Raw genomic sequence first — 27,971 nt, 5'->3', positions numbered from 1 at the left:
CCGCTCGGCTGAGCAGCGCGATCATTGTGAAAAAATAACAAAGTCCCAGCCTCTTTCTACTTCCTGCAAGCGTCCGGAAGGACGCTTGCAGGTCGCATGAAACAAATTGGTAATGTTGCCATCTTGTGGCCAAATAGTAAAACTACACCCTAACCATTTTTTACACACAAATAAACTTGTTTTACACAAAAAATTAACTCCTTACCTCCCACACTCCTCAATTTTTTTTTTTGTAATTAAAAATAAAATAAAACATTTACAATAAAAAAAAAAAAAAAATAGTTACCTTAGGGACTGAACTTTTTAAATATTTATGTCAAGAGGGTATAACACTGTTACTTTATAAACTATGGGCTTGTAATTAGGGATGGACGCAAAACTGAAAAAAATGCACCTTTATTTCCAACTAAAATATTGGCGGGAAACATTGTGATAGGGACATAATTTAAACGGTTTTATAACCGGGATAAATAGGCATATACATTTAATGGGTTTTAATTACAGTAGCATGCATTATTTAAAAACTATAAAGGCCGAAAACTGAAAAATAATAAATTTTTTCCCACATTTTTTCCTATTTTCCCATTAAAACACATTTAGAATAAAATTATTCTTGGCATAATGTCCCACCTAAAGAAAGCCTAATTGGTGGCGAAAAAAACAAGATATAGTTCATTTCATTGCGATAAGTAATGATAAAATTATAGACGAATGAATGGAAGGAGCGCTGAAAGGTGAAAATTGCTCTGGTGGTCAGGGGGTAAAACCCCTCAGTTGGGAAGTGGTTAAAGGACTTCCAATGTGAGAATGATAAATCATTTTACTCACCTGGGGCTTCTTCCAGCCTCTAGAAGCAGTCTCAGTCCTTCACGTTGTCCCATTGGCCGCCCGTTAAGATCGTGACCTCACAGGCGGGTAGGCTCTTCTGCTCCTGCGCGGGCATTCATGTACATTACCTGGCGCGCACAGACGCAGTACGCACCAAATGACGTGGATGTGCGTGCATGAATGCCAACGCAGGAGCAGAAGAGCCTACCCTGCTGGTCGCCATTTTAACGAGCGGCTAGTGGGACAACGCGGAGGACTGGGACTGTGGCAAGGGACTGAGACTGCTGCTAGAGGCTGGAAGAAGCCCCAGGTGAGTAAAATGTGTTTTTAGCATTCTCACATCGGAAGTCCTTTAAAAGCTCTTGCAAATGTAATCGTATGTGTGTTCTCACTGGAGTGATGTGATTTTGTAAAAATCCCCTATAGCACTGCATTAGCAAGAGCTTTTTCAAATCACTAGCGCTTAAAAAGCTCTTGCATTGTGAACCAGCCCTTACTGCGCACTGTAATGCCTCAGTCACACTGGAGTGTTTTACTAGTGAATTCAGCTGGTTTGTAAACCACTAGTGCTTGTAAAAGCGCTATGGCAATGAAAATCAAGGGAACTGTTCACAATGTAGCGATCCCTAGCTATTTGCTGAAATCCAATGGGATTGGCTTACAGTAATGACAGGGCCAGGAGCCAATGAAATTGGCTCCTGCCCGGCTCACAGTGCTCTGTCGTCATAGAGGCGGCAGGGCAGCACATTGCGGCGGGGGCGCGTGGTGAATGGGACGTAGCGTTTATGTCCGGTCAGAACCGCAGCGCTACCCGCTCGACGTACATTTGTACTGCGTCGGTCCCTAATTGGTTAATAATTGAGGTTTCAAGAATGGTGCAAAAAAAGAAAAAACACCAACCAACAAAACAAAAAAACTTATGCAGAACAACTAATCAGGTTTCGAGTGATGAATACAACAAACAAATTCTGATGGATTGCTCTGGGTAACCACTCCAGTTGTCTATGTGTCTTCATAATCAGCCATAATCGTATTCCCACACCTAACTAGACAACTGTCAGAGGTCAACCATATAAAACAAGGTACTTACGTGGAGCAGTGCTGCGTCTGTATGTATCTCTGTCGGTCTCACCACGAGACAAGCGGGCAGGGCGCTCACCTTCCAAGCCTGAAAGAAATAAAAATGTCAGAATGCCCAGGTAACCATATGCCAGTTTACACTAGTTCAAAACTGCTTTCTCCTCATTCTGAACCACTTATGACAAATTCCTTCACTCTACCCTTGTACTTGTTAGCCATAAAGCCTAAATACCCAAACACGCAACAAAGTCCCTTTCCCGGCATATTCACTTTGATCGGATCTGATGGAAATCAATAGCCCTAAAAAGTTTGACTGATCTAAATGCAATTAAAAAACCATCAATTGAAAAAGAGTGAAGATTTTCATTGATTGAAGCAGGAGTGGTAGTTGAGTGATGGGCTATAGGGCAAAAACAGTGCAATGCTGTGGTTTGATGGATTTTCAATAGATTTCCTGCTAAATGATCGATCAGATAGGCACACCAGCTCATAATCGAGCAGTGTATGGCTGGCATAACTTTCAAACTGCACTGACAATGATGCTCTTTCCTACATCATGCAATCTCCCTGACGGTAGGACTACTTCCAGATTTTAGGGTTTAGCAGCAGTGCAATTTTTCACAAGCTTTGAGACCCTAAAAGCAAGGAAAAAAAAAATTCACACCGCAGAGAGATCTGAAGCAGCCCAGCACATTACTCACCTCCCCTGGATCGAGCGCAGCAAATCTCCCCTCTGTCCACTGTGTGGCTACCCCTATATTGAGATCTCTGTCATAACCGTAGGCCATCTCACCAGAGGGACCGAGAGCCTCCAAGGACCAGAAGAATGGTTGCCAGCATCTGGATCGTGGGGGTAGCGAGTTGAAACACTGTCACGCTGTGCTTTATCCATACCTATCAGCTGCTACCACAGGTCAAGCTCGGGGTTACTGAGGTTACGGAGGTAAGAGTGAACCTAAACTGAGTGACAACAAAAAGTTTCACTTACCTGAGGCTTCTACCAGCCCCTTACAGCTGACCTGTGCCTGCGCTGTCCATTAACGATCATGCAGTCCGCCGCTGCCGAGTTCCACTTTTCAGGGACTGGCCAGTCGATCACCAGTGCGCCTGCGCAGCCCTGGCCACGCACGTCCTCGATCATGCTCCCATTGCCAGAAGTGCCCTGCGAAGTGGGAACTGCGACTGCACAGGGCGCTACTGTCGGTTGGAGCATGATTGAGGACGCGTGCAGCCAGGGCTGTGCAGGCACACTGGAGATCGACTGGCCAGTCCCTGAAAAGCGGAACTCAGCAGCGGCGGGGATCCAAGGATTGTTGTGACTTCTTGGTCATTCAGTTTAGGTTCACTTTAATGGCTGCACTTTGGTTCTATCAGTCTCATCTCATTAATGAATATATACATCATGCTTATTTTGATGTGCAACAAAAGACTCTCAGGAGTCTGAAAGGAACTGCTGCCAGTGCAAAACTGTTGAATATGGCAAAGATACTACAGATTATGGTTACAGTAAGCAAGGTGGCATAGTGGGTAGCGCTCTCGCCTTGCAGGGCTGGGTCCCCGGTTCGAATACCAGCCAGGGTACTAGGGCTGCACGATTTTAGGGAAAAATCGAAATTGCGATTTTTCGCTCAGAAATTGCAATTTCGATTTTCCCTCGATTTTTTTCACATCCTGCTTTTTCGCACTTTAGGGCAGTGGTGGTGGTGGGGGGGTTGGGGGTGTGTTGGTTCACCACGATCCGCAATGCCCAGTCCGCACTGCCCGGTTTGCTGTGTAATACCGTGCTTCTGGCCCCGCTGTGCGCGGATTGGCCAGAAGCAGTGAATATGTATAAGTGTTAATGAGCGGGGGGGCGGACCCACCCGAGCGAGCAGCCGGGCACATTCAGCATGACCAATCACTAGCTAGCAATGGAATGACGGCAGCGGTAGGCGGAGCTGTACAGAGCATACAGCTCCGCCTACCGCTGCCGTCATTCCATTGCTAGCCAGTGATTGGTAATGCTGTATGTGCCCGGCCGCTCGCTCGAGAGGGTCCGCCCCCCGCTCATTAACACCTATACATATTCACTGCTTCTGGCCAATCCACGCACAGCGGGGCCAGAAGCACGGTGTTGGTTCACCACGGTCCGCAATGCCCAGTCCGCACTGCCCGGTTTGCTGTGTGTAATACCGTGCTTCTGGCCCCGCTGTGCGCGGATTGGCCAGAAGCAGTGAATATGTATAGGTGTTAATGAGCGGGGGGCGGACCCTCTCGAGCGAGCGGGCACATTCAGCATTACCAATCACTGGCTAGCAATGGAATGACGGCAGCGGTAGGCGGAGCTGTATGCTCTGTACAGCTCCGCCTACCACTGCCGTCATTCCATCGCTAGCCAGTGATCGGTAATGCTGTATGATGTGCCCGGCCGCTCGCTCTAGTGGATCCGCCCCCCCGCTCATTAACACTTATGCATATTCACTGCTTCTGGCCAATCCGCGCACAGCGGGGCCAGAAGCAAGGCAGACAGCGGACCGAAAAACCGAAAGTACTGACGATCAGCAGATCGTCTTGCCACGAACCGCGGTTTCGGTTTTAAACCGAAAAACCGTGCAGCCCTACAGGGTACTCTGCATGGAGTTTGTATGTTCTCCCAATGTCTGTGTGGGCTTCCTCCGGGACCTCCAGTTTCCCCCCACATCCCAAAAACATACAGATAAGTTAATTGGCTTCACCCTAAAATTGACAAATAGACAAAGATACTTACACTACATGATACATACATAGACATATGACTATGGTAGGGATTAGATTGTGAGCCATCCAGATAGACAGTTAGTGACAAGACAATATACTCTGTACAGCACTGTGGAAGAGGTTAGCGCTGTATAAATACTAAATAAACTTGGAACTTTAAGATACTTATGCTGGTAGGTGGTTTACAATGGCAATTGTAATGTGCAAAATTCATGGATTTTTCCTGTAGAGAAACATAACTGCCAACCTCCATCATGGCACTTTACAAACCGACGGTTTACCCAATAATTCAGTGATCACATACTGACAGCTGCTGATGTCAGCGTCCCACTACAAAGATCCACTGAAAGAGCTTATGGCTACAGAGAAATTCACCCTATTGCACAATGAGTGGAACAGCAGCGTGACAAAAATGGCATTCAATGCTTGAGAAAATTAACAGCACTGCAGTCGAGGAGGTCCTCAGGACCAATGTTTCACCTGTTAGCCCTGAGAGTGCTATGAGTAGGAGGATGGTTTTTCTTACTTATTGAACTGACTTCCACCATACATTCTAAAATAGCTGCTCAAAAAAAGATTGGGAAAGTTTGAAAGTGTGCAGGAAGTGACATTACTATCTGGGTGGTGGCCACTACATTCAGGTCAAGATCTGGCAACCCTATACTGATGACGGAACTGAACGAACACAAGGACGCCATGTCGCTTTCCTTGCGTTGAATGACATCCATGGCTACAATTACTAGGTAATGCCAATGATGTTGATCCAGGGATTTTATCTGATTGCCATCTGGAGTCGGGAAGGAATTTTTACCTTGTAAGGGTTTTTTCGCCTTCCTCTGGATCAACAGGGATATGTGAGGGAGCAGGCTGGAGTTGTACTTTGTACTGGTTGAACTCGATGGACGTATGTCTTTTTTCAACCAAAGTAACTATGTAACTATGTAACTATGTAATCCAGCGCAGGTTTGGGCGCCACCATAGACCATAATAGAAATTACGGCTATAGCGGCGCTCAGTGAGTAACTTCAGTGCCGTCAGAAGACGGAGCTGGAGGTACTTTTAAAACACTAATTCGGCCGCCAGCAATAGCTGGAAGCCGAATTACATCATTTCCTACCAGTGTTCTCCCCAGGGCCAATTAGGTGGGCGGGCCGCCTGGCTGTTTTCAAACTACGCCCAGCTGCTTTCATTTTCCCTTCTAGCTAGAAAAAACCCAGCGCTTAAACTGCAGGCAGGAATGCTCCATTGCCTACTAGAAACAGCGCCCAGCTCTGGTACACTAGCGAAAGCTGATGCTGTGCACTGCAGGAGCGCTCCTCTGCCTGTCACCTCACGCTTTCTGGTGGAGCAAGGATTGGCTGGGCGGCACCATGCGCTTCATCTAGCTGGAAACTCCAGATACATCTCTTCCTCCCGCCCTCCAATGAATAACAGGCTTTATTTTATCCCGGCACCTCTCTGTCCAATGAAAATAGAGGTAGTCAAGGAAGCACGCCCACACATCCTGTCAGCAGCCTGCAGGAGTTATGAGAGAGGAGACCACGTGGGTTCGGCAATCAGGGACAGCCAGAGCGGCTCATTCGTTCTCCGTTCCCCCAGACAACGACCATGCTGGTGTATCTAGATAAGGAGCTGCTGGTCTAATCCAGCTACAGAGAGCAGGAGAGGTGATAGGACTTCAGAGCTCAGCTTTTTTTTACGTTCAGTTCGATGGACAGAGTAGTACACAGCATGTAGAGTGACAGGGTGTTTCCGAGGCAGCCTCCTGTGCACTCCTCTCTTCATCTCTCATCTGCTTCCAAACTGAAAGTTAAATAAAAAGTGCAATCTGCTCCCCTTCTGTGTCTGTCTCCCCCCTGCTTGCATCCTGTTTGAAGTGCTCCCCCTCCAACAATCACACTGCAGGAACAAAGTGGACCTGAACTCCTGCACAGAAGGAACACCTAGTGAAATGTACTCTGTATGTATTTAGAGTCTAGCCTGTCTAATTAGCCCTCTTGTATGGTCACAATTTGTAATTTCATTTCTCCCCTGCGTTACCTGACGCCATGGCAGATAAACTCATTTGATAACAATATGTCTGCTTCCTTGAAAGCAGTAGGTAGAAACAGAGCAGATTTATTGTAGAATTTGTATCGGCTGTAACAATTAAATGTTTCTTTAAAGTTTATTATGTTGTTGCTTATCTGTTAGAGGAGAGAGGAAGTTCTGAGTGCTGTTCTGCTTTAAAGGGACCTGAGCACCATAATCTGAAACCATTTCTCCCTAATGCTAGGTACACACGATGCTATTTTCTGACAGATTTACTGTCAGATCGTATTTCCGACATGACCGATATGATTTCTGATCAATTTCCCGTAGAAGGGAACGGAAAATCGATTAAAAATTAGATTGAATATGTTGGAAATAGTTGATCTGAAAGTAAATCTGTCAGAAAATTGCATTGTATGTACCTAGCAGGTACATCGGCTCGTCTCTCCTCATCCTCCGCCTATGCTGTAAGCAGAGTTGTACTGGTCCTGCATTCCCCTGTTGCACCCCACCCAGCTACTTTTTCATGCCACCTGGCTGGAAAAAAATCCTGGGGAGAACACTGTACCATCCACATGGACCTGGAAGGGGAATAGTAATTAACGCCGCTGGGACTTGTGCAGCAGCAGGATAAGCCATATACCGGCTGTTTCCTGCACCCAAGTCTCCCAGCGGCGATTTCTTTTGTACGCGAAACTAAATACCAGAGTACCTCAGTAACAGTTCGCTCAGCGTAAATGTCAACATGCATTGCACAGACTAAGTACAGTCAAAGGGAAGGAGCTTAAAATGACAACATTTGTGATAATCCAGTTACCACCGCACACCTGATCGAGCATGTTGGCTCAAGATTTTCCAACATGTCCGCTCGATACATGTAACCAAATTTCAGCCCGAAATTGGTGGCATCGTCAATCAGGCACTCTTGACAGCACAGATTTTCATCCTATTTAATTATAATTATCGAATCTGATGTCGATTGGCCGCCAAGATCTAATAATCTATGGGCAGTTTTAAATTTTTCATAATTGTAGCTTGTCTCACGTCTGTCTTTTCAATAGAAAGTTTGTTACCAGTGACACACAGAAGCAGGTTAAAGATCTCTAAAGATCTCAAGAACAGTAGCCACGCCACAGCCGAGTTCAGACCAGTGTGGGTAGATAGCAATATGTAAGATCAGCAGAAGAAACTGGCAAATTATTTTACATAAATGCAGCCCTTCAACATTTTTCTTTAGCCGATTAATATTGTGAAATCACAGATTTCATATTCCAGTACAAGGCATGTGCCAGAGAACTGGCAACATTTTTTGCTGGATAAATTCATAGTTGTGGAACTGTAATCCAATGTAATCATAATTCAATGGTGCATCAAGTACATCAGAAGGTTTTAAGCCCAGAACCAAATTTGGCCCCAACAAATGAACAGTACAATTTTCACAATAAATCTGACATAGCCACTCCAGCCAAGCCCTGCAGAATGAAATACCTTTAGGCCGTGGTCTGCCTGTCTCAGGGCGACTTCTCCTTAGGGTTGCAGGGACGATCTCTGGAGGTAGGTGTAGGAAGTCCCGCAGATACTGGATGCCCTCATTTGTCAGGTACCAATAAAAGTGACGCCACGCAAATTGCTCCTTTACGTATCCTCGAGATTTCAAAGACTTTAAGAAAAAAAAGAGATCGGTCAAGTTGACAAACCCATTCATTTTAACTTCAATATCGCTGGTGAAAAGCTAAGTCCTCAGTTTATTTAAGAGAATATGATCTAGAAAAATATACACTGCGCCATATCACAGGTTCAGAAACTTCCAAAGTAAATATTGTGACAATTCAATCACCAGAGTTAGATAATTAATATGTTAACTTTTATTATACCTGCATAGCCTTCATAACATGGAGGTTTGGTACATTCTTGTCCGCCAGCTCTGGATGCTTTGGCATATGAACATCCTTCTTAGCCACCATAACTCCCTCCTTAAACAGGAGCTCATAGATGGCAATGCGATCCTTCTTGGGCATCAACATCTAAAAGGAGCAAACAGAACAAGTTACAATAACTAAATAAACATACCCTAAAACAAATAAGGCAAATAATGCTATGGTTTAGATAACTATTGTACAGATTAAAAAAAAAAATCACTGACAGCCAAATAAAACTCAAAGAACATTGCATAAAAAAAAATACACGAAAAGCTAAAACACTTGAGTTGGATTTTAAAACTGGTCACAAATTGAAAACTAAACCTTTTTGAAATTACTGCAGTGTGAGGGCCTACCTAAATATATGAATGTATTTTTGGTCTGTTGACCCTCAAACTATTGTACGTGCTTATTGTCAAGACTTCTGAATGAGACTTAAAGGACGTACGAGCCCAAATAAAAAAAAAAGTTAAGTACCTGCCTGAAATTTGAATGCACGGAGTTAAATCGCCCCCTGGGCCGGGAGCGGCTCTCTTGCCTCTAGCAAAATGGCCACCTGAGCTGGCCGCGGCTGCGCAGTCTGCACAGACGCGAGTGCGGCTGCGCAGCTCTAGGGCCTCCATAGCCCTAGACCCGGGCTGTGGGGAGCCGACCTGGGCTGTGGGGAGGGTAGCGGCCCGGGGTGACGATTTAACTGCGGGGACCCAGCGGAACTGCATGGAGAGAGCGGAAGGCATCCTCTGTGCATTCAAATTTCAGGCAGGTACTTAACTTTTTTTTTTTTATTTGGGCTCGTAAGTCCTTTAAGGTGTGCAACCAGCATATTGTAGCCCACACACCATTTTCACACTAAAATCTATATAAAAAAAAATATATACATATTCCAGTGTGTGGCACAGTTCAGCTAGATCCCTGTCAGATCAAGGCCGGTTTTAGACTTAAGATTAGCGGTGCTATGCAGAGAAACCAGTCTTCATATGACTGTGCCACAGTGCTGCAGCAGGGTCATATGCATCGCACCATGGCTAGTGATGTACTCCCTGCTGGGCAGGAAGTACGTCCCTGGGATTCCCGGCGGTCACCATGCTCTCATCGTTCACACTTGCTGCATAATCTATGCGGTAGGCAGGGATCATGCAGCAGCACGCTACAGACTTTGCATCGGGTATGTGACGGTTTGGACAGTTCCAGTGCAAGTGTCAAGCGCAAATCTCCGTAGACTTGCATGGTCCTTGCAGTTAGGATACGACATGCATGGCGATACAGTGGACAGGTGTAAAGAGGGACTGATGGTCAAACCTGGCGGCCATTTATAAGTGTATGGTCCTATTCACACTTGTGTTGAAGTGGTAAACAGATCACTGGTTGATCAGATCTGTTTTCACTCCGTTTCCCCACATCCCCACCCCCAAAGTGTATTTTTTCCATTTAGAATGGTCCATTTCTTCACTAGTGTGAAGAAACGTTCTGATTTCTCATTGCCCCAGTGCAGTGCTAAAGCTTCTGTTTCCGTTTCACTGGGCTCAGCGGTCCGGAAAATTTGGTGCTGCAAGAAATTTGCGTTCCGTTCAGCAAATCATGCGGAATGAATCCGTTTAAACGGACAGATGTGAATGGATCCATAGGTTAACATTAGATCCATTGGCATCAGTTAGGATCCATTTTGGGGACGGAGCGTTTTTTAACACAAGTGTGAACCGGGCCTAATTCAAAATGCAGAGGACCTTAAAGGCTCTATGAGATCCAGAGCCTTCCCACTACTTTACAGTGGACCTGAACTCTTGCACAGGTCAGAATGAAAACATAGAAATGCGACCTGTATTTGGAGAGTTTAGCCTGTCTAATCCCCCCACCCCTGTGAATAAACTCCTTTGTAATTTGATCTATCAACTGTGTCAGCTCTGGAATCTCCTCTACCCCGGCAGAGCAGCTAATTTGTAATCACAAGATGTTAAGGTCTGCTTCCTTAACAGCAGGAAGGAGACATACTTGAGATTTATATCAGCTGTAACAAAGAAATGGTTATTATGCTATTGCATATCTTTTTAAGACTGCAAGCGTGTAGTAGCCTCCAAGGCTGTGGAGTCCAAGGTTTCAATAAACAGAAGTTGGAGTCAGATGAGTTTTGAACCAAATCCACAGCCTCTGTAAAAATTAGACTAAGAAGTTGGAGTCAAAGCAATTTTGGGTACCCTGAGTCCGATGATTTTTGTACTAACTCCACAGCCTTGGTAGCCCCCCACCCAATAAACCAGCATGCTGATTTTTAACTATGTCCAAGCAACACCATCTGCCAGAAGGCTCTGTTATGCACTGTGCGACTGCCTCCGCACTCTAGTAGCAGACCCATTGCTAGTGATATTTTAGTACAGAAGTAGCAATAATTTAGTTGAGGAGACCCACGGCTGCTTACTGCTCACTACAGTCTGGACACCACCACTAGTATGTAAGAAATAGGGGACACCAGCAGGAAACTATCCACTCCACCAACTGAATAGGTTTAGCAAAGTTGCGCGAGTGGAGGTGGTAGCTGAAATGAGCGCCGCCCAGCACCGGAAGGTCCCGGTGTGTGATATTAGTGTTTCACCCAGGTCTATGAGATTTCCCGTTGGGTCCCCTCAACTAGACTAGCGCCCAGAGGTCAATCCCAAGCTGTGCTCTTAGAGGTCGAGTACTGATCCCTGTGGGTCACAATACTTAAGTATGTAGAAAAACTTCCCATGGGTGAAGGAGCATGCTAGACAACTGAAAGCACTTTTTTCTCAAAAGTGGAAATTAACCTATTTAGCTACTATACACATCCTAACACTGATTGCAACAAGCTAATATGACTGGACGGCAGTAGTCTACTCCACTTCCTTATCAATGGTGAGGCTGCTACATACACTCCACTGCCGCGCGTATGAACAGCATACAATACTGGAGCGTCTAACAGATAAAAGCCAAATCCATAAACCACATGTGCAGCCAATTGTGTCAGGTGCAGCAATGACCGGGCCCGCTCTGGGATGGCAGCATCAGCCCCCATGGACAGAGGGTAGGCCGCCATCAACGCTTAATCATATCTACTGATATCATTAAGCCATAGGATTTTCAGCCAATGCATAACTCCTACTTTGGTTCTGAAGCTTTTCAGCAATTATCGCGAACGGCCAACTTGAAAACTTATAGGATGGGTGAGATACACAACAGATTCTACCGGCCCCGGCATTCGCCTACCTCTGCTATTTTCTCGGCGGCCTGAGCAGGAAAGGAAAGAGCATGCGCAGAGCGAGTCTACTTCCTCATGTCTACAGGACCCCAACCGAGTCGTCCTGAATAATGCCTGGCGGCGGAGCATGGAACAGCATGTGGAGCGCTTCCTGCGGCTAGAGGGCGCCAGAGTTCAGCGTCGTTTTGCATCCTTGTCGTAAAGACACATGCGCATTACACTTGACATTTCTTTTTTCGTGCAAACTAATGGCGGGTATTCCGGCAGACAACTGGCGGCCGCACAGCGTGTGTTTGGAGAGCAGGTACGTACAGTGGTGTGATGCGGGTGTTCGGTGAGCCACACAGGCTGATACAGACATGTGTGAATGACTCCAGTGTGCTCCGCTCTCTTCCAGCATGGGCTCCATCACGGTGGAGCTGTATTGGAATCACGCCCCCAGGACATGTAAGAACTTCGCAGAGCTGGCCCGCAGAGGATATTACAATGGCACCAAATTCCACCGCATCATCAAAGACTTCATGGTGCAAGGAGGAGACCCGACAGGAACTGGTATGGTTGCTTTGCGGAGCAGATTGCAGCAGTGCTGGATTGATGGATCACTAAACTTCCCTAGGGACGCTAAAGAGAACATGCTAAGTGTCCCATCTAGAAACTAGTGTGTTTGAGGTGACCCACTAGTCTGATTTCTGTCTACTAGTCGGGTCATTACTGCACTCTAGCACAGGTCCAGAAAAGAAAGCACTATGTCACCCGTCTAACAGTGTCCTGGGAGCACAGTAATGATCACAAATTACTTGTATTAAGGGTGGCACTGCTGGGCCACCATCTTTGTGTTCTGGCACCCCCAAATAGTTTCCCTGGGGGTCTAGTGGTATTTCCAATCCCTTCACTGGCGGTCTAGTGGTACTCCCCATTCCAAAATAGGTTCTTTGGTGGTCTAGTGGTACCCTTCAGCCCCAAACAGGGCCGATACCTGATTTTGGTGCCCCCCCCCTTATCCTCTCTGCATATGTCCACACACACAATTCACCTGAGTTACTTTTTTGAAGTCGTGACACATCACACCTTCACACAACGTTCAGATCTCCGTGACACATCACATATGTTGTATAATAGAAAAATACTAATAACCACTAAATGGGTGAAAAGAGTGCACTATCCTGAATACACTTAAAAATAAAGTCTAGAAACTTTCAGGAACATTCATAAAAACAATCAGTGGGACAATTTGGAATGCTAGCACTGACAATTTTCACCACGCATTATAGCCGCAGTGCCCCCCCCCCCCCCCAAAAAAAAATGCTACCAGACTCAGTATAGGTAGGTAGCCAAGCATAGGTTCCCCTTAGTATAGGAAGTCAGGTGTAGGTCTAACCGATCGGGTCGCTCAGGTCAAAGGCCCGCTATGGCCCCAAACAGCTTCCCTAGTGGTAATAACCTCATCCATCCCTAAATCCTTTCCCTGGTGGTCTAGTAATAACCTCATCCATCCCTAAATACCTTCCCTGGTGGTCTGGTGGTACGTCCCATTCCAAAAAAGCTTCCTTGGTGGTCTAACGATACCCTTCATCCCCAAATATCTTCCCTGGGGATCTAGTAATACCTCCCAACCCCAAACTTCTCCCCTGGTGGTCTAATGTTACCCCCATCCCCAAACAGCTTCCCTGGTTGATTAGTAGTAAACCCCCCCCTTCCACAAACTGCTTTCCTGGTGGTACCATAATCCCTAAACGGCTTCCATGGTGATTTAAATCTCCCCCCCCCTCCCCCAACATGGCTTCCCTGGTGGTCTAGTGGTACCTCCTCCTGTGTCCCCTATTTGCAGATTATTAGCTACATCAAAAAATGGAAACAAGCACCACTAATGAGATAATTGTAATAGTAACAATACATAAGGTCTAGGCGTGCTAACAGCTAAATAGTCACATTAAACTCAAAAGAAGAAGGTAGCTGTAAAAGCACCACACTGGACCAAAGTGTAGAAATATATCCAAAAGGTACATCTTTATTTCAACATCATGAGGATAATAAAAACATTAAAAACAAGACCATGGGTCTGGGGTCCCCAAATAAAATATATAAATATGTGTAGATATTACCCTAGCACTGTAAATAAGTGACAAAAATGATAACACTGCAGTGCTAGGTGCAAACACATACAACTCTCAAGAATGCTCAAAAATGGAAAAAATCAATGAAAATAAATGAAAATCTATGCTCCAAAATGCATATAATTATATAATAGCATAAGAAATTGATGAAACACAAAGTGCAAAAAATGTGGTACCGAGTGTGGTATTCCATATAAAGTGACACGTGCAAAAAGTCAGTAATCAAAATAAGAATCTCTCTCTGTGCAAATGGCAACAACAATGTATTGAATGGTCAATACAGTAATGGATGCAAAAAATGTGCAAATAGGCAAAATGGAGCGTAGGATATGAAGGGATAAGCAGATACTCACAAGGATGTGGCACAAGAGAGAGTTTTGAGGGGACCCCAGGCGAACGGAACGCCTTAGTGCACCTCGCGGGAAACCGCCCGCTTCTGAGCCTCCTCAGAAGCGGGCGGTTTCCCGCGAGGTGCACTAAGGCGTTCCGTTCGCCTGGGGTCCCCTCAAAACTCTCTCTTGTGCCACATCCTTGTGAGTATCTGCTTATCCCTTCATATCCTACGCTCTATTTTGCCTATTTGCACATTTTTTGCATCCATTACTGTATTGACCATTCAATACATTGTTGTTGCCATTTGCACAGAGGTTCTTATTTTGATTACTGACTTTTTGCACGTGTCACTTTATATGGAATACCACACTCGGTACCACATTTTTTGCACTTTGTGTTTCATCAATTTCTTATGCTATTATATAATTATATGCATTTTGGAGCATAGATTTTCATTTATTTTCATTGATTTTTTTCCATTTTTGAGCATTCTTGAGAGTTGTATGTGTTTGCACCTAGCACTGCAGTGTTATTATCATTTTTGTCACTTATTTACAGTGCTAGGGTAATATCTACACATATTTATATATTTTATTTGGGGACCCCAGACCCATGGTCTTGTTTTTAATGTTTTTATTATCCTCATGATGTTGAAATAAAGATGTACCTTTTGGATATATTTCTACACTTTGGTCCAGTGTGGTGCTTTTACAGCTACCTTCTTCTTTTGAGTTTAATGTGACTATTTGCAGATTATGACACACTTTGTCTGCCGGCAGGTGATGATGGACAAACACATCAGAGCAGGTGAGACTCTAAAGACCCTTCGCTGCACTGTATTTAGCTAACAGAGGGACATAGGAGAGGGATGGAAGAAGACCCCCCCCCCCCCCCCCCCCCCAAGCCTCTAATAATAAGCAACTCTGGCCCAGGTAAAGGAGGCGACCCGGGGAGGAAACTTGGCCAGCCCACACCACCAAAGCGAAGTGCTCGCACCAAGTGTGAGGACCTCTGGGATAAACACAACACAGTTTTTTTTGTTTCTGTTAACAAAATCAAGTGTGCGTACATAACTTTGTGGCTTGTATTGTTTATTATTCTTCGTAGAAAATGTCAGTCCTGTATACTGTGGAATGCTCAATATTTATTTTCGGTTAGGGCTTTTACAGCATGGTGATTTCAACTGTAGAGTCCCCTTTTATAATGCTTCTATTTATAGCAGGGCTGTGGCGTCGGTACAAAAATCTTCCGACTCCAACTCCTCAGTTACTGAAACTCCGGGTACCCAAAATGGCTCAAACTCCGACTCCTTAGTCTAATACTTAACAGGGCTGTGGATTTTGTACAAAAATCATCCGACTCCTCAGTTTATGAAATTAATGACTCTGACTCCAGCTCCGACTCCGGGTGCCCAAAATTACTCCGACTCCACAGCCCTGCTTTATAGTGCCCAGCATGAAGCACAGTGTATTACAGTACACCTGAAGTGAAAATATATATTTTTTCTTTTAAAGTAAAAATCTAGAGTCAAAAGTCCTACTTTATAATTTACATTCAATAGCATGTGCAGTGTTCTCCCCCGGCTCTTTTAGCCGAGTGCTCCACCCAGCTAATTTTGGGGAGTAATTTTGTCATCAGCTCACCTCCTCATCCTAAGCTGTAAGCAGAGTTGCACCCCACCTGGCTACTTTTTCATGCCACCCGGCTGGAAAAAAAATTCTGGAGAAACACTGATGTGTGGTTTTAGAACTTATCAGCTTTAGTTTTGGGTTTACACAGGCTTCAAGCCTCATATACATGAAACATTTTTAGTGACCAAAATTGTGTTTTGGGTGATTATTTTCTGTCCAGATGTGCTGCTTGGTTCCCTGCTAAGGAGCATGTACTGTCCTGTATAGACAGGATGAAGCGTATAAAGGTGGCCACTAACGGTCCGATTTCTAGTGAAAAATTGTTAGAGCAATCGATAATTCTGATCAGATTGGTTGCAAATAATCGCCAGTTATGAGCACAAACGATTATAAAAGTAGTCGTCCAATTGGTTTTTTGTTGAACAAAAATTTGGATTTTCTTGTCGTTTTTGATAGGGAGCCAAGATTGGTTAATTTCTGTAATGAACGATGTATTATGATCTTTCAATTCCGATCAGAGTTGTCTGATGGCTCGAATGAATTTTTTTTTTTTATAAAAATTGGATCGTTAGTTGCCTCCTTAAGGCATCACAAAGGCAGCACCAGCAGGAAATACAATATTTGGCCAATGGTTTTCCAACATTTTAAAGTGGACCCAAATTAAAAATACAAGATTTCAGAAATAAAATCTATTTTCTAATTTATAATAATAAATGGCAGCCTTTTTTCAGCTGCATGATGACAAATATAAAATATTTTACATTTATTGGAGAAACCCTTCCCTTCCTTTCATATTGCCGGCAAATAATCCGGCAAACTGGTGGAGTAGATGGTGTCCAGCAAAGGAGGAATTGCTAATGGCTGCCCCCAGTATAATGGCCCGTACTCACGGGCTGCAGAAGTTGCCTGTCGCCAGCACACGTGAGCGTGTGGGCGACAGGCCGGCGACAGCTTCTCGCCAGGTCCCTCCGCGTACACACGCGGAAGAGGGACCAGCGGCGAGGCGGAAGCTGTCGCCGACGTTCCTCCTCCCCCCGCCGGAAGCTCCATATGATACAATGGAGGTTGCTGTCGCTAGTCCGCGTACTCACGCGGACTAGCGACAGTTGCGGGGGAGGTGCGGCGGCGACTGTCGCCATGCGATTGAAATTTTCAATCGCATGGCGACATGAGCGGCGGGCGACAGTTCGGGGTGCGCGCGCGTGCGGCGGCCCATACTCACGAGCGACCTGTCGCCGCAACACGCGCGCGCCGTGTGTTGAGGCGACAAAAGTCCCTCGTGAGTATGGGCCATAACTCTAGTTATGCAAAGAGGAGGGTGAAAAGCATGCACTGAAATGCTCATAGGCTTGAATGAGTGTTTATTTATCTTTGTATGTGGCAGAGTGGCGCAAATAAATATTTTGAAATAAAAAAGTTTGGTTTGGGTCCGCTTTAAACGACACCTGAAGTAAGAGGTATATGGAGGCTGCCATGTTTATTTCCTTTTAAACAATGCCAGTTGCCTAGCAGCCCTGCTGGTCTATTTGGCTGTAGTGTCTGAATAACACCAGAAACAAGCACGCAGCTAATCTTGTCAGATCTGACAATGCCAGAAACGCCGATCTGCTGCATGCTTGTTCAGGGTCTATAGCTAAAAATATTACAGGCAGAGGATCAGCAAGATAGCCAGGCAACTGGTATTGCTTAAAAGGAAATAAATATGGAAACCTCCATATCCTTCTCACTTCAGATGTCCTTTAAAGAAACACTGAAGCGAAAAAAAAATTATGATATTATGATTTGTATGTGTAGTACAGCTAAGAAATAAAACATTAAGATCAGATACATCAGTCTAATTGTTTCCAGTACAGGAAGAGCTAAGAAACTCCAGTTGTTATCTCTATGCAAAAAAGCCATTAACTCTGGTGGAGAGGGCTGTTATCTGACTTTTATTATCTCAACTGTAAGTGAACTGTTTACTTTTTCTCTGCTAGAGGAGAGGTCATTACTTCACAGACTGCTCTGTAAAGGTGGCCATACACTGGTCGATTTGCCATCAGATTCGACCAACAGATAGATCCCTCTCTGATCGAATCTGATCAGAGAGGGATCGTATGGCTACCTTTACAGCAAACAGATTGTGAACCGATTTCAGCCTGAAACCGTTCACAATCTGTTGTGGTGGTGCTGCTGCTGCTGCCCCCGCCAGCCCGCATACATTACCTGCTCCGCCGGCGCAACTCCAGTCCCCCGGTCACCGCTGCTCTGTCTGCGCTCTGGTCTCCAGGTCCGGCATGCCTCACTTCTTCTAGCCCCGCAGGAAGTTTAAACAGTAGAGGGTGCTCTACTGTTTAAACTTCCTGCCGGGCTAGAAGAAGTGAGGCATGCCGGACCTGGAGACCAGAGCGCAGACAGAGCAGCGGTGACCGGGAGACTGGAGTTGCGCCGGCGGAGCAGGTAATGTATGCGGGCTCTATTGCGTCGGTCGTCGGGCACTGGAACGCCGCTAGCGATGCGCTCTTTTCCCGCGGGCGATCGACGGTTATTTTCCGCACGGCGCGATCGACTGGATCGGACGAAATGGATCGAAATTCGGCGTGTAGCGTGAACGATTGGCAGCAGATTCGATCCCAGTGATCGAATCTGCTGTCGAAACGGGCGCAAATCGGGCCAGTGTATGGCCAGCTTTAGAATCATTTTGAATGCTGAGTGTTGTGTAATCTGCATATATTATAGAATGATGCAATGTTAGAAAAAAACACTATATACCTGAAAATAAAAGTATGAGAATATTTTCTTTGCTGCTAATCTTCTAGTAATTGTTCATAGTACACAACCAATTCACTATATCATATTTTTTTTTCGCTTCAGTGTCTCTTTAAGTTAGTAAAGGGCATGGAGCTAATGTCAGGGAACAGTTGTATACACAATAGACGGGCACCTAAAATAATTTAAGGTGTCAAAAAATGTGTATGTACTATAACTGTCAGGGCTGGATTTACACCTCTGGAGCTTGCACTCATAGACGTTTGGGTGCCCTAAACTCTGCCCCTCAACACAGGCCACAGCCCCAGTTTCCATCCATTTTTTTTTCTTCTATCACATAAAGCATATAATAGCCCCCAACGGCAGATCGCTGTAGCCAAGAGCTTTGTTCTCCCCACACTCGCCAAGCTCCCATGTGATGTAGTTCCAGCGCCACTCTGCTCTCCCCCCACACGCATAGGATCAGAACATGTTGCTACGTCTGTATGGTGTTGGCACTGCAATAATCGAGCATGTGTGGGCCTATTGCGCACAGGCATTCCACAGCATCTTGTACAAATGCTTTTCTGCAAGCGCGCAGAAAAGCATTGGCAGATTTCTGCAGCTTTTGACATCCCTTTCCGGCATGCGTTGTTTCTAAACCTGCAGGGGCACATGAAGGTATGGTGCTTAGTGATCTTGGAAGCTGCATGTAGCTTCCAGGATCACCTGTACATGAGTACTAAAAGAGGGACATATGAGAAAGAAAGGACAAATGGATTTAGTACTGAAAGAGGTACTTTCCCTCCAAAAAAAGGACAGTTGAGAACTATGTTTATAGTGCTTAATATATGGAGGAAACTAAGAATAATAAAGGAGAGCTCCACTCAGTGGTGTGGATCCAGGTAAATGGAGTTTTCCAATGCATCATCACTTGTCCAATGGACATTGCTGCCTGAGGTTCCTGAAATGATGATGATTTGACGTTCGGCCACGCATATTCTCCTTCTGGTTTGTTGCATCCTACTGGTCTGTGTAGTCGGTCAAATAGACTCCTATGACAGTTTGTAGTTTATCGATTTGTATTTTTTAAAGATGCTGCAGATAAGTGTAGCAGTTAACATTGAATAGACAGACTAGGTTTATATAGTTTGCATGTAAGTAGTGTGCAGCATTTCATAATTTGCAAGATGGGAGGAAGCGTCCCAAGTGTGATACAATATTTATTTATTGTATTTATAAAGCGCCAACATATTACGCAGCGCTGAACATTAATTTAGGTTACAGACAATATTTAGGGGTGACATACAGCAATATGACAATACAGGAATACAAGAAAACCAGATCACACACCATAGTATGAGTACCAGGTAATGCTTAGTCAGTCACTGGATGGAGCATAAAGATTAGGCAAGTTAGGTTCACTCAGATGCATAGCATGTGTGCACAGTAATGGAGGTGCAAGATCAGGTAGGACACAAAAGGAGAAGGACCCTGCCCAAAAGCTTACAATCGAGAGGGAGAGGTAAGGACACGAATGGTAGGGGACCAGAGTTCAGCTGCAGGTTTAGAGCACTTGTGAGGGGTAGTAGGCCAGAGTGAAAAGGTGAGTTTTGAGGGCTTTCTTGAAGATGTTGAAGGAGGGGGCTGCCCTAATGGGTGGAGGTAGGGAGTTCCATAGTGTTAGAGCAGCTCTTGAGAAGTCCTGGAGGCGTGCATGGGACTGGGTGATGCGGGGGGTGGTTAGGCGAAGTAGACTCTATTCACAAAACTTATCCTACACGACTTACCACCTAATTGATAAAAAAAATAACCTTTCAGCACATTTACAAGCAAAATAATCACTCAAAGTAAGTTGTTCCTTATGAACTTAAAGCGGAATATAACCCTGCATTTCAACTTTGCTCTAAAACATTATTTACAGTATATTATATGCAACCAGCATTTTTTTTTTTTTTTTACTAGACCAGCATTGGAAGGGTTACACAGGGCTTTAAAGTCCCTAGAGATTTCTGCAGACGCATCCGAACTTCAGTTAGATACTTTTTGTTTACAAATATGTATCTTTTAAGTGTTTATTGTGACTCATCTCTCTCACTGAGAAGGAGCTTGGAGGACAGCCAAAGAGTGTGTAACTGTTTATCAATAGATACATCTAACTAAATAGAATGTAACTATCTGAACGTCTGCACAGAACTTAAAACCTCTGTGTTAAACCCTTCCAATGCTGGTCTAGTAAAAAAAAATGCTTTTTGCATATAATATGCTGTAAATAATGTTTTAGAGCAAAGTTTAAATGCAGGGTTATATTCCGCTTTAACTGTAACATAGATAAGGTGAAAACTGTGAAAAAGCTTTGTGAATCATGCCCAATGTGTAGTGAACGGAGGTAAGTAATAGGAACAGTCGTACCGTGTGATAAGATGTTAACAATTTTATTGTTAGAAACCAATAAAAAGACAATGTGTTTCATGGGCCCTGCCCACTTCCTCAGGTCAATACTGTCACTGTCTGAGCTGTGTATCTCTTTCATAGCGCCAAATGGTGCTTAAACGAGTGGAGATGGTCCTTCACTACATGCCCAAAATTGTGGTTGCCTACAGCAACGCACGTTTGTGAGTAGTTAGTGCTTTACATTTCCCAGAAATACTACACTATTGGCGCACCTGGTGCACTTTTTGCCTTGTTTTTTTACAGGTACCTGGGTTTTCAGACCTAAAACTTATCTTCCGAACCTCCCAGAATTAATTTGATTCCATTAAGTTTCCATGCAGTGCAGAGCCCCGTGGATCTGCGCGCCACTCCCTGCCAGGAGTGGGGTTTGCAATCCCATTCATTTAAATGAAAAGGATCGTGGGTCCAGAAATGCAGCAAATCACGTGAATTGCCGCACATGAATGGAAACGGCAGACATTGCAGTCTATGCACTGTCTGCTGTCCCTGCAATCGAGTTTCCATAAGCGTTATATGGAAACGAGCCCTCAGAGAAGGGTAAAGGAATAAAGAATAATGCAGCTTTTGTCACATGCTTAAAGGGATACTTAAGGCAAAAAAAAAAAAAATGACATTTACTCACCCGGGGCATCCCTCAGCCCCCTGAAGCTGGATGGTGCCCTCGCAGCCCCGCTCCGATCATCCTGTCCCCGCCGGCGGCTACTTCCGGTTCGGCGACAGCCGCCGACAGGCTGGGAACGCGGCTGATTTTCCGCGTTCCCAGCCGCTGCCATCACCCTCTATGCTGCTATAGCGTATATATATACGCTATAGCAGCATAGAGAGTGATAGCAGCGGCTGGGAACGCGGAAAATCAGCCGCGTTCCCAGCCTGTCGGCGGCTGTCGCCGAACCGGAAGTAGCCGCCGGCGGGGACAGGACGATCGGAGCGGGGCTGCGAGGGCACCATCCAGCTTCGGGGGGCTGAGGGATGCCCCAGGTGAGTAAATGTCATTTTTTTTTTTTGCTTTAAGTATTCCTTTAATGCATTGCTCACTGAGGCATGTAGTCTCTCTCATTTACCTCCAATTGCCTGCATGATACTTATGTCAGTGGATTCCTTTTGGGCATCCTCACTTGAAATGTGTTAGAAGCACAATATAGGTGCAATGTTTTTTCACCTTACCTTCACAAGAATCCTGAAATACATATGTGATTTAATGTGTCTGTTTTTTAGGACGTGGAGGAGGCTCTATTTATGATGGCAAACACTTTGCTGATGAGCTGCATCCTGAACTAAAATTTACAGGTTTGTTTTATTGTTAAAGCTGTGGCAGTCTGATAAAGAAAGCCTCTCAACATATACCCTAGCAATAGCCACAGTAATAAGTATGTTTAATTTTTGCCCGATTTTAAAATAATTGTGCCTAGTGGCTGTAAATCCTTTAGCTAGCACTAGGCTAGCTAGAAGAAGTCTCCGGCACTCCCTGATCGCCGCTGCTCCCGTTTATACATTACTCCCCCTGGATCCAGCTATCGGCGCAGCCTCCCGGACAGCTCCGATCTTCACTATGGGGAGGATTGCCATGCGCAAACCCAATCCTCCCCATAGAGGGACCGGAGCTGTGCAGGGAGGCTGTGCGATCGCTGTATCCAGGGGGAGTAATGTATAAACGGGGGGATCCAGGGGTGCTGGACACTCTTACTAGCTAGCGAATTTACAGCCATTAGGCACAATTATTTATGGGGGACTCCTGGGGCCACAGAGCGGTATGCCCGACACAGTGTCGGGCATACTGCTAAGGAGGTTAAGAGTCTCATTTTAACCACTTGAGGACCGTGGGCTTTACCCCCCTTAAGGACCAGGCACTTTTTTTCCATTCAGACCACTGCAGCTTTCATGGTTTATTGCTCGCTCATACAACCTACCACCTAAATGAATTTTGTCTCCTTTTCTTGTCACTAATAAAGCTTTCTTTTGGTGCTATTTGATTGCTGCTGCGATTATTACTTTTTATTATATTCATCAAAAAAGACATGAATTTTGTAAAAAAAAAAAAAATGATTTTTTTAACTTTCTGTGCTGACATTTTTCAAATAAAGTAAAATTTCTGTATACATGCAGCGCGAAAAATGTGGACAAACATGTTTTTGATTTAAAAAAACCCCATTCAGCCTATATTTATTGGTTTGGGTAAAAGTTATAGCGTTTACAAACTATGGTGCAAAAAGTGAATTTTCCAGCATCTCTGACTTTTCTGAGCACCTGACATGTTTCATGAGGGGCTAGAATTCCAGGATAGTATAAATACCCCCCCCAATGACCCCATTTTAGAAAGAAGACATCCCAAAGTATTCACTGAGAGGCATAGTGAGTTCATAGAAGATATTTTTTTTGTCACAAGTAAGCGGAAAATGACACTTTGACAAAAAAAAAAAAAGTTTCCATTACTTCTAACTTGCGACAAAAAAAAAAAAAATGAAATCTGCCACGGACTCACCATGCCCCTCTCTGAATACCTTGAAGTGTCTACTTTCCAAAATGGGGTCATTTGTGGGGTGTGTTCACTGTCCTGACATTTTGGGGGGTGCTAAATTGTAAGCACCCCTGTAAAGCCTAAAGGTGCTCATTGGACTTTGGGCCCCTTAGCGCAGTTAGGCTGCAAAAAAGTGCCACACGTGGTATTGCCGTACTCAGGAGAAGTTAGTATGTGTTTTGGGGTGTATTTTTACACATACCCATGCTGGGTGGGAGAAATATCTCTGTAAATGACAATTGTTTTTTTTTTTTTTTTTTACACACAATTGTCCATTTACAGAGATATTTCTCCCACTCAGCATGGGTATGTGTAAAAAATACACCCCAAAACACATACTACTTCTCCTGAGTACGGCGATACCACGTGTGGCACTTTTTTGCACCCTAACTGCACTAAGGGGCCCAAAGTCCAATGAGTACCTTTAGGATTTCACAGGTCATTTTTGTTTCAAGACTACTCCTCACGGTTTAGGGCCCCTAAAATGCCAGGGCAGTATAGGAACCCCACAAGTAACCCCATTTTAGAAAGAAGACACCCCAAGGTATTCCATTAGGTGTATGGCGAGTTCATAGATTTTATTTTTTTTGTCACAAGTTAGTGAAAAATGACACTTTGTGGAAAAAAAAATCAATTTCTGCGAACTTTTGACAAAAAATAAAATCTTCAATGCACTCGTCATACGGCGATCTGTTGGTGTGGGTGGGTGATCAGATTGCCCGCAAGGGGCAGTTTAGGGGCTGATTGATGGGTGGCAGTGACAGGGGGTGATTGACAGGTGATCAGGGGGATAGATGCATACAGTATGGGGAGAATCTGAGGGGTGGGGGGGTGATCAGGAGGGAGCAGGGGGGCAGTTAAGGGCATAAAAAAAATAGCGTTGACAGATAGTGACAGGGAGTGATGGGGGGTGATTAGGTGCAAACAGAGGTCTGGGGGGTGGGCAGGGGGGGGGGGGGGTCTGAGGGGTGCTGTGGGCGATCAGGGGGGGGGGGAGAAATCAGTGTGCTTTGGTGCAGACTAGGGTGGCTGCAGCCTGCCCTGGTGGTCCCTCGGACACTGGGACCACCAGGGCAGGAGGTAGCCTGTATAATACACTTTGTATACAATACAAAGTGTATTATACACTTTGTATGCGGCGATCCGGGTGCTAGTAACCCGCCGGCGCTTCCGAACGGCCGGCGGGTTACAGGGTGAGGTGGGTGGAGCCAGTCCCCGGCGGCCGATTGCATCACGAATGACGCGATCGCGCTGCCCATGCCCGTAAAAGGACCGCCGCTATTTGTCTATACGGCGGTCCTTGCGGGGTCCACTTCCCGGCCGCCAATTGTATATATGGCGGTCGGGAAGTGGTTAAAAAGTTTGAATTTTAATTTGTAGTCTGATGAAAAATAGTGTGTTTAAACTATGCTAGCAGATTTACTGTTTAGGTGGTTTGTTTTTAGTATGCACAGATAAAATCATTATTTAGTGGGCAGTATAATAGGTATATCCTTGGCCATGTTGATCTATCATACAATCCTAGAGAGTTGAGATGAGTATAAGCTGCCACCACACACTTTGGAATGTACTCAGGGGGTGAGGCAACCGCCAAGTTATAGTGGGTCACGGTTCACCTCTAGGAAATCAGGGCCTGTCCATTGCCAAATACTCTAGGGACATACCTTTCCACACCATGTAATCTTGGGATGTTACCTCAAATAAAGTGCAACTAGCATATAGCAGAAAATCCTTAAAAAAACTTTAATAAAACCAGTTATGCACTTACATTTCCAGAGTAGGAAAAGTACTCTGTCCCCTCCACCCACCACCAACTATGGGCGCTTGTGTGGTTACCATTTCCTCATCCTTGATGCCACACCTAAAGGCTGGGTTACCTGTTTTCTTCAGCTAAATAAAGGCTGTGCATGTAACCTGTATGGATCTCTTCCATGTCAGGACAATTCTAAGGGCTCTATTCACAAAGCATTACCACATTGGGTAATGCTGAAAACAGCTGATTTCACCGATCACCTTCCCAAATTACAATTCACTAAACCTATCACCGCACAGAAAATCAGAGTTCCCAAATTGTTAAGTAAATTACCAACTTGTACGATAATTACCTCAGGAAATGTCAATTCACAAAGATTTCCGCATTTTTTTTACCGGGCAAAAGTGTTCACTATTTTTCTCCAGCTCACAGGAGCAGATAACTCGCTTTTCCCATGCTGTCTCTGTGCTGTGGATTTGGGGAGAGCCAGGCAGCCAATAGGGAGAGCCACACAGCCTGATTCTCACTGTGATTAGATGCAAAGGGGTATCGGGTGGGTTTTTCACTGTAGAGGAAGCTGACAATTCTGAGGGCTTTCCTGCATCCCTTTAGATGTGTAAATCTGTATTCTAGCACAGTGTTTCTCAACATTTTATTGGTATGTACCCCTTTTAAAACACTGTACTCACCAAGTACCCCCTAGCATACTAAACATTGTCACAAGTAACCCTTGACAAATATATATTTCATCATAGTATATGATAATTGGTTCTAAACCATTTCAAAGCACTTACTAATGTTTTTTTTAATTAGCTAAAATACTAATTTGGTGTTTAAATAAGATTTATAATTTTTTAAAACTCTCAATTTGTTGTTCTTGGTTGAGTATATCAAGCCCAAGTACCCTCTGGAACCATCAAAAGTACCCCCTGGGGTACGCGTACCACACGTTGAGAACCTAGGTTCTAGCATATAGAAGAGCTCCTCCTGGTGGCTGCAGCATATCTAAAAGGGATGATGGGATGCATTGGAAGAAAACCTCCAAGTCACGCACACAGCTCCCTGCCTGCCCACTGACTTACTCCACGCTGGTAAGTGACACTTACCGAGCAGTGCTTAGTGAATTGAGGCATGTTTGTTCGGTAAATTACTGAACTTCTACCTCATGAGGGAAAACTTTTGTGAATTTGGGAAAAAGTGTAAAATACTGAATGCAGTGTTTTACAGACCAAAAAAAGGCTTTTGAGTTTTGCACTTATTCCACTATCAGGACTGTTTTCACAGCCTGATGCAAGTGTTCTGGCCTCATTATTTCTCAGGATAGCTGCTTCTGCAGCTGCACAGATAAAGCTCTACATTATCAAAATTTGTGGTGAAAAATAAAGGAACACAGAAATAAATAAAAGTACGAATGGTACTATATGTACATATGTTTATCTTGCATTTCTCACACTAAACCTGAAGGTATAGGATTATCAGATGCCACTTCATATATACTTTAAAGTGCATAAGTTAACATGTTCTATACAATTCCAGTAACTATCTGTAATGTCCATATTAACAAAATATTTGCTTGCTTTTATCCAGCAAGACTAGTAAATGACCTGTGAAGTCTAAAGCAGATGTCAGTACCCTTATCTTTGCTTTTTGCAGGAGCTGGTATTCTTGCCATGGCAAATGCTGGTCCAGATACTAATGGAAGTCAGTTTTTCCTGACATTGGCACCCACGCAGTGGTTGGATGGGAAACACACTATCTTTGGACGTGTTAGCCAAGGCCTTGGAACACTAAACAGACTGGGCATGGTGGAAACAGACAATCAGGACAGGCCTCTTGATGAAGTCAAAATCCTACAGGCTTATCCATTATGAGAAAGTAGTAAAAACATCAAGTAACTTTTGACTAGGTAAAATGCAATGAAAGTGGAAAGAATGAAAAAAGTGTAGTTGTTGGGTTTGTGGGAAACTGCCACCTAACTGCTGGGAAACCGTGAATATTACTGTTTATGGGACCATTGGGCAGAGTACAAATGGGTATCATTTGTTTGGCTATTTTTGGTGTTCTGCAAGTATGCTTTATGGCAGCTGTGACAAATAATGGGCGCAAAGAAAATGTGTAAAATAGAAAAGTTAGTAGCTTTTCAAACCATGCAAGGTAGTTACTATGACTATTTGAGGGGGGGGGCTGGCTCAACGAAAGGGCCCTTGTGTGGCCCACTTAAGGCAAATGGACAAAGTATGAAAAGTCATTTAATACGAAGTATCTGATATTTCCAGGTTTCATTTTCATAGAAATGTGGTTGGGGTTGGAAGTTGTAAAACATATTGACTTGGGGTGCTCTTAAACTGTATAGATGCAGTTTAATTGCCCGCAAAATGCCTTACCAGATTTCCACTTTTCAATTGTAAATTAAATATAGATGTCAAGTGTACACAGGCTTAAACAGTAGTTATAAACCTATTGCTGTGCTTGCAAATTTATACAGCTTAAAAATAGATTTAATTCCACAATTGCTGGAATTGTTTGGTCAATTATCAAGCTGTATACATTTGCATGAAGTGAACATTTTCATCCTACCATTGTGTACCCAACTTTATTATATGCTGTAAATAAACTAATTATAAGTACTTTCATTGTGT

At 44.4% G+C, this 27,971-nt stretch overlaps 2 protein-coding genes across 2 annotated transcripts in view; one reads left to right on the top strand and one right to left on the bottom strand.

Moving 5' to 3' along the window:
* Positions 1 to 11,909, bottom strand: part of RPS10 (ribosomal protein S10) — a 14,127-nt gene extending 2,218 nt beyond the window's left edge. The window contains exons 1-4 of the mRNA XM_068269433.1: positions 11,814 to 11,909; positions 8,550 to 8,699; positions 8,164 to 8,335; positions 1,919 to 1,996 (exon numbers count right to left, since the gene is read on the bottom strand). Of these exons, the coding sequence (XP_068125534.1) occupies positions 1,919 to 1,996; positions 8,164 to 8,335; positions 8,550 to 8,699 (400 nt within the window). The 5' untranslated portion in view covers positions 11,814 to 11,909. The remainder of the gene's footprint in view (positions 1 to 1,918; positions 1,997 to 8,163; positions 8,336 to 8,549; positions 8,700 to 11,813) is intronic.
* PPIL1 (peptidylprolyl isomerase like 1) lies at positions 11,908 to 27,971 on the top strand. The gene is made up of 4 exons (XM_068269434.1): positions 11,908 to 12,109; positions 12,203 to 12,357; positions 22,280 to 22,351; positions 26,986 to 27,971. The coding sequence occupies exons 1-4, from the start codon at positions 12,054 to 12,056 to the stop codon at positions 27,201 to 27,203; spliced, it is 501 nt and encodes a 166-aa protein (XP_068125535.1). The 5' UTR covers positions 11,908 to 12,053; the 3' UTR covers positions 27,204 to 27,971.

Source organism: Hyperolius riggenbachi, chromosome 2, assembly GCF_040937935.1.
Source record: "Hyperolius riggenbachi isolate aHypRig1 chromosome 2, aHypRig1.pri, whole genome shotgun sequence".
NCBI classification, from domain to species: domain Eukaryota; kingdom Metazoa; phylum Chordata; class Amphibia; order Anura; family Hyperoliidae; genus Hyperolius; species Hyperolius riggenbachi.
Note: the sequence above shows the minus strand (reverse complement) of the source record. Positions and strands in the feature narration are given on the sequence as shown.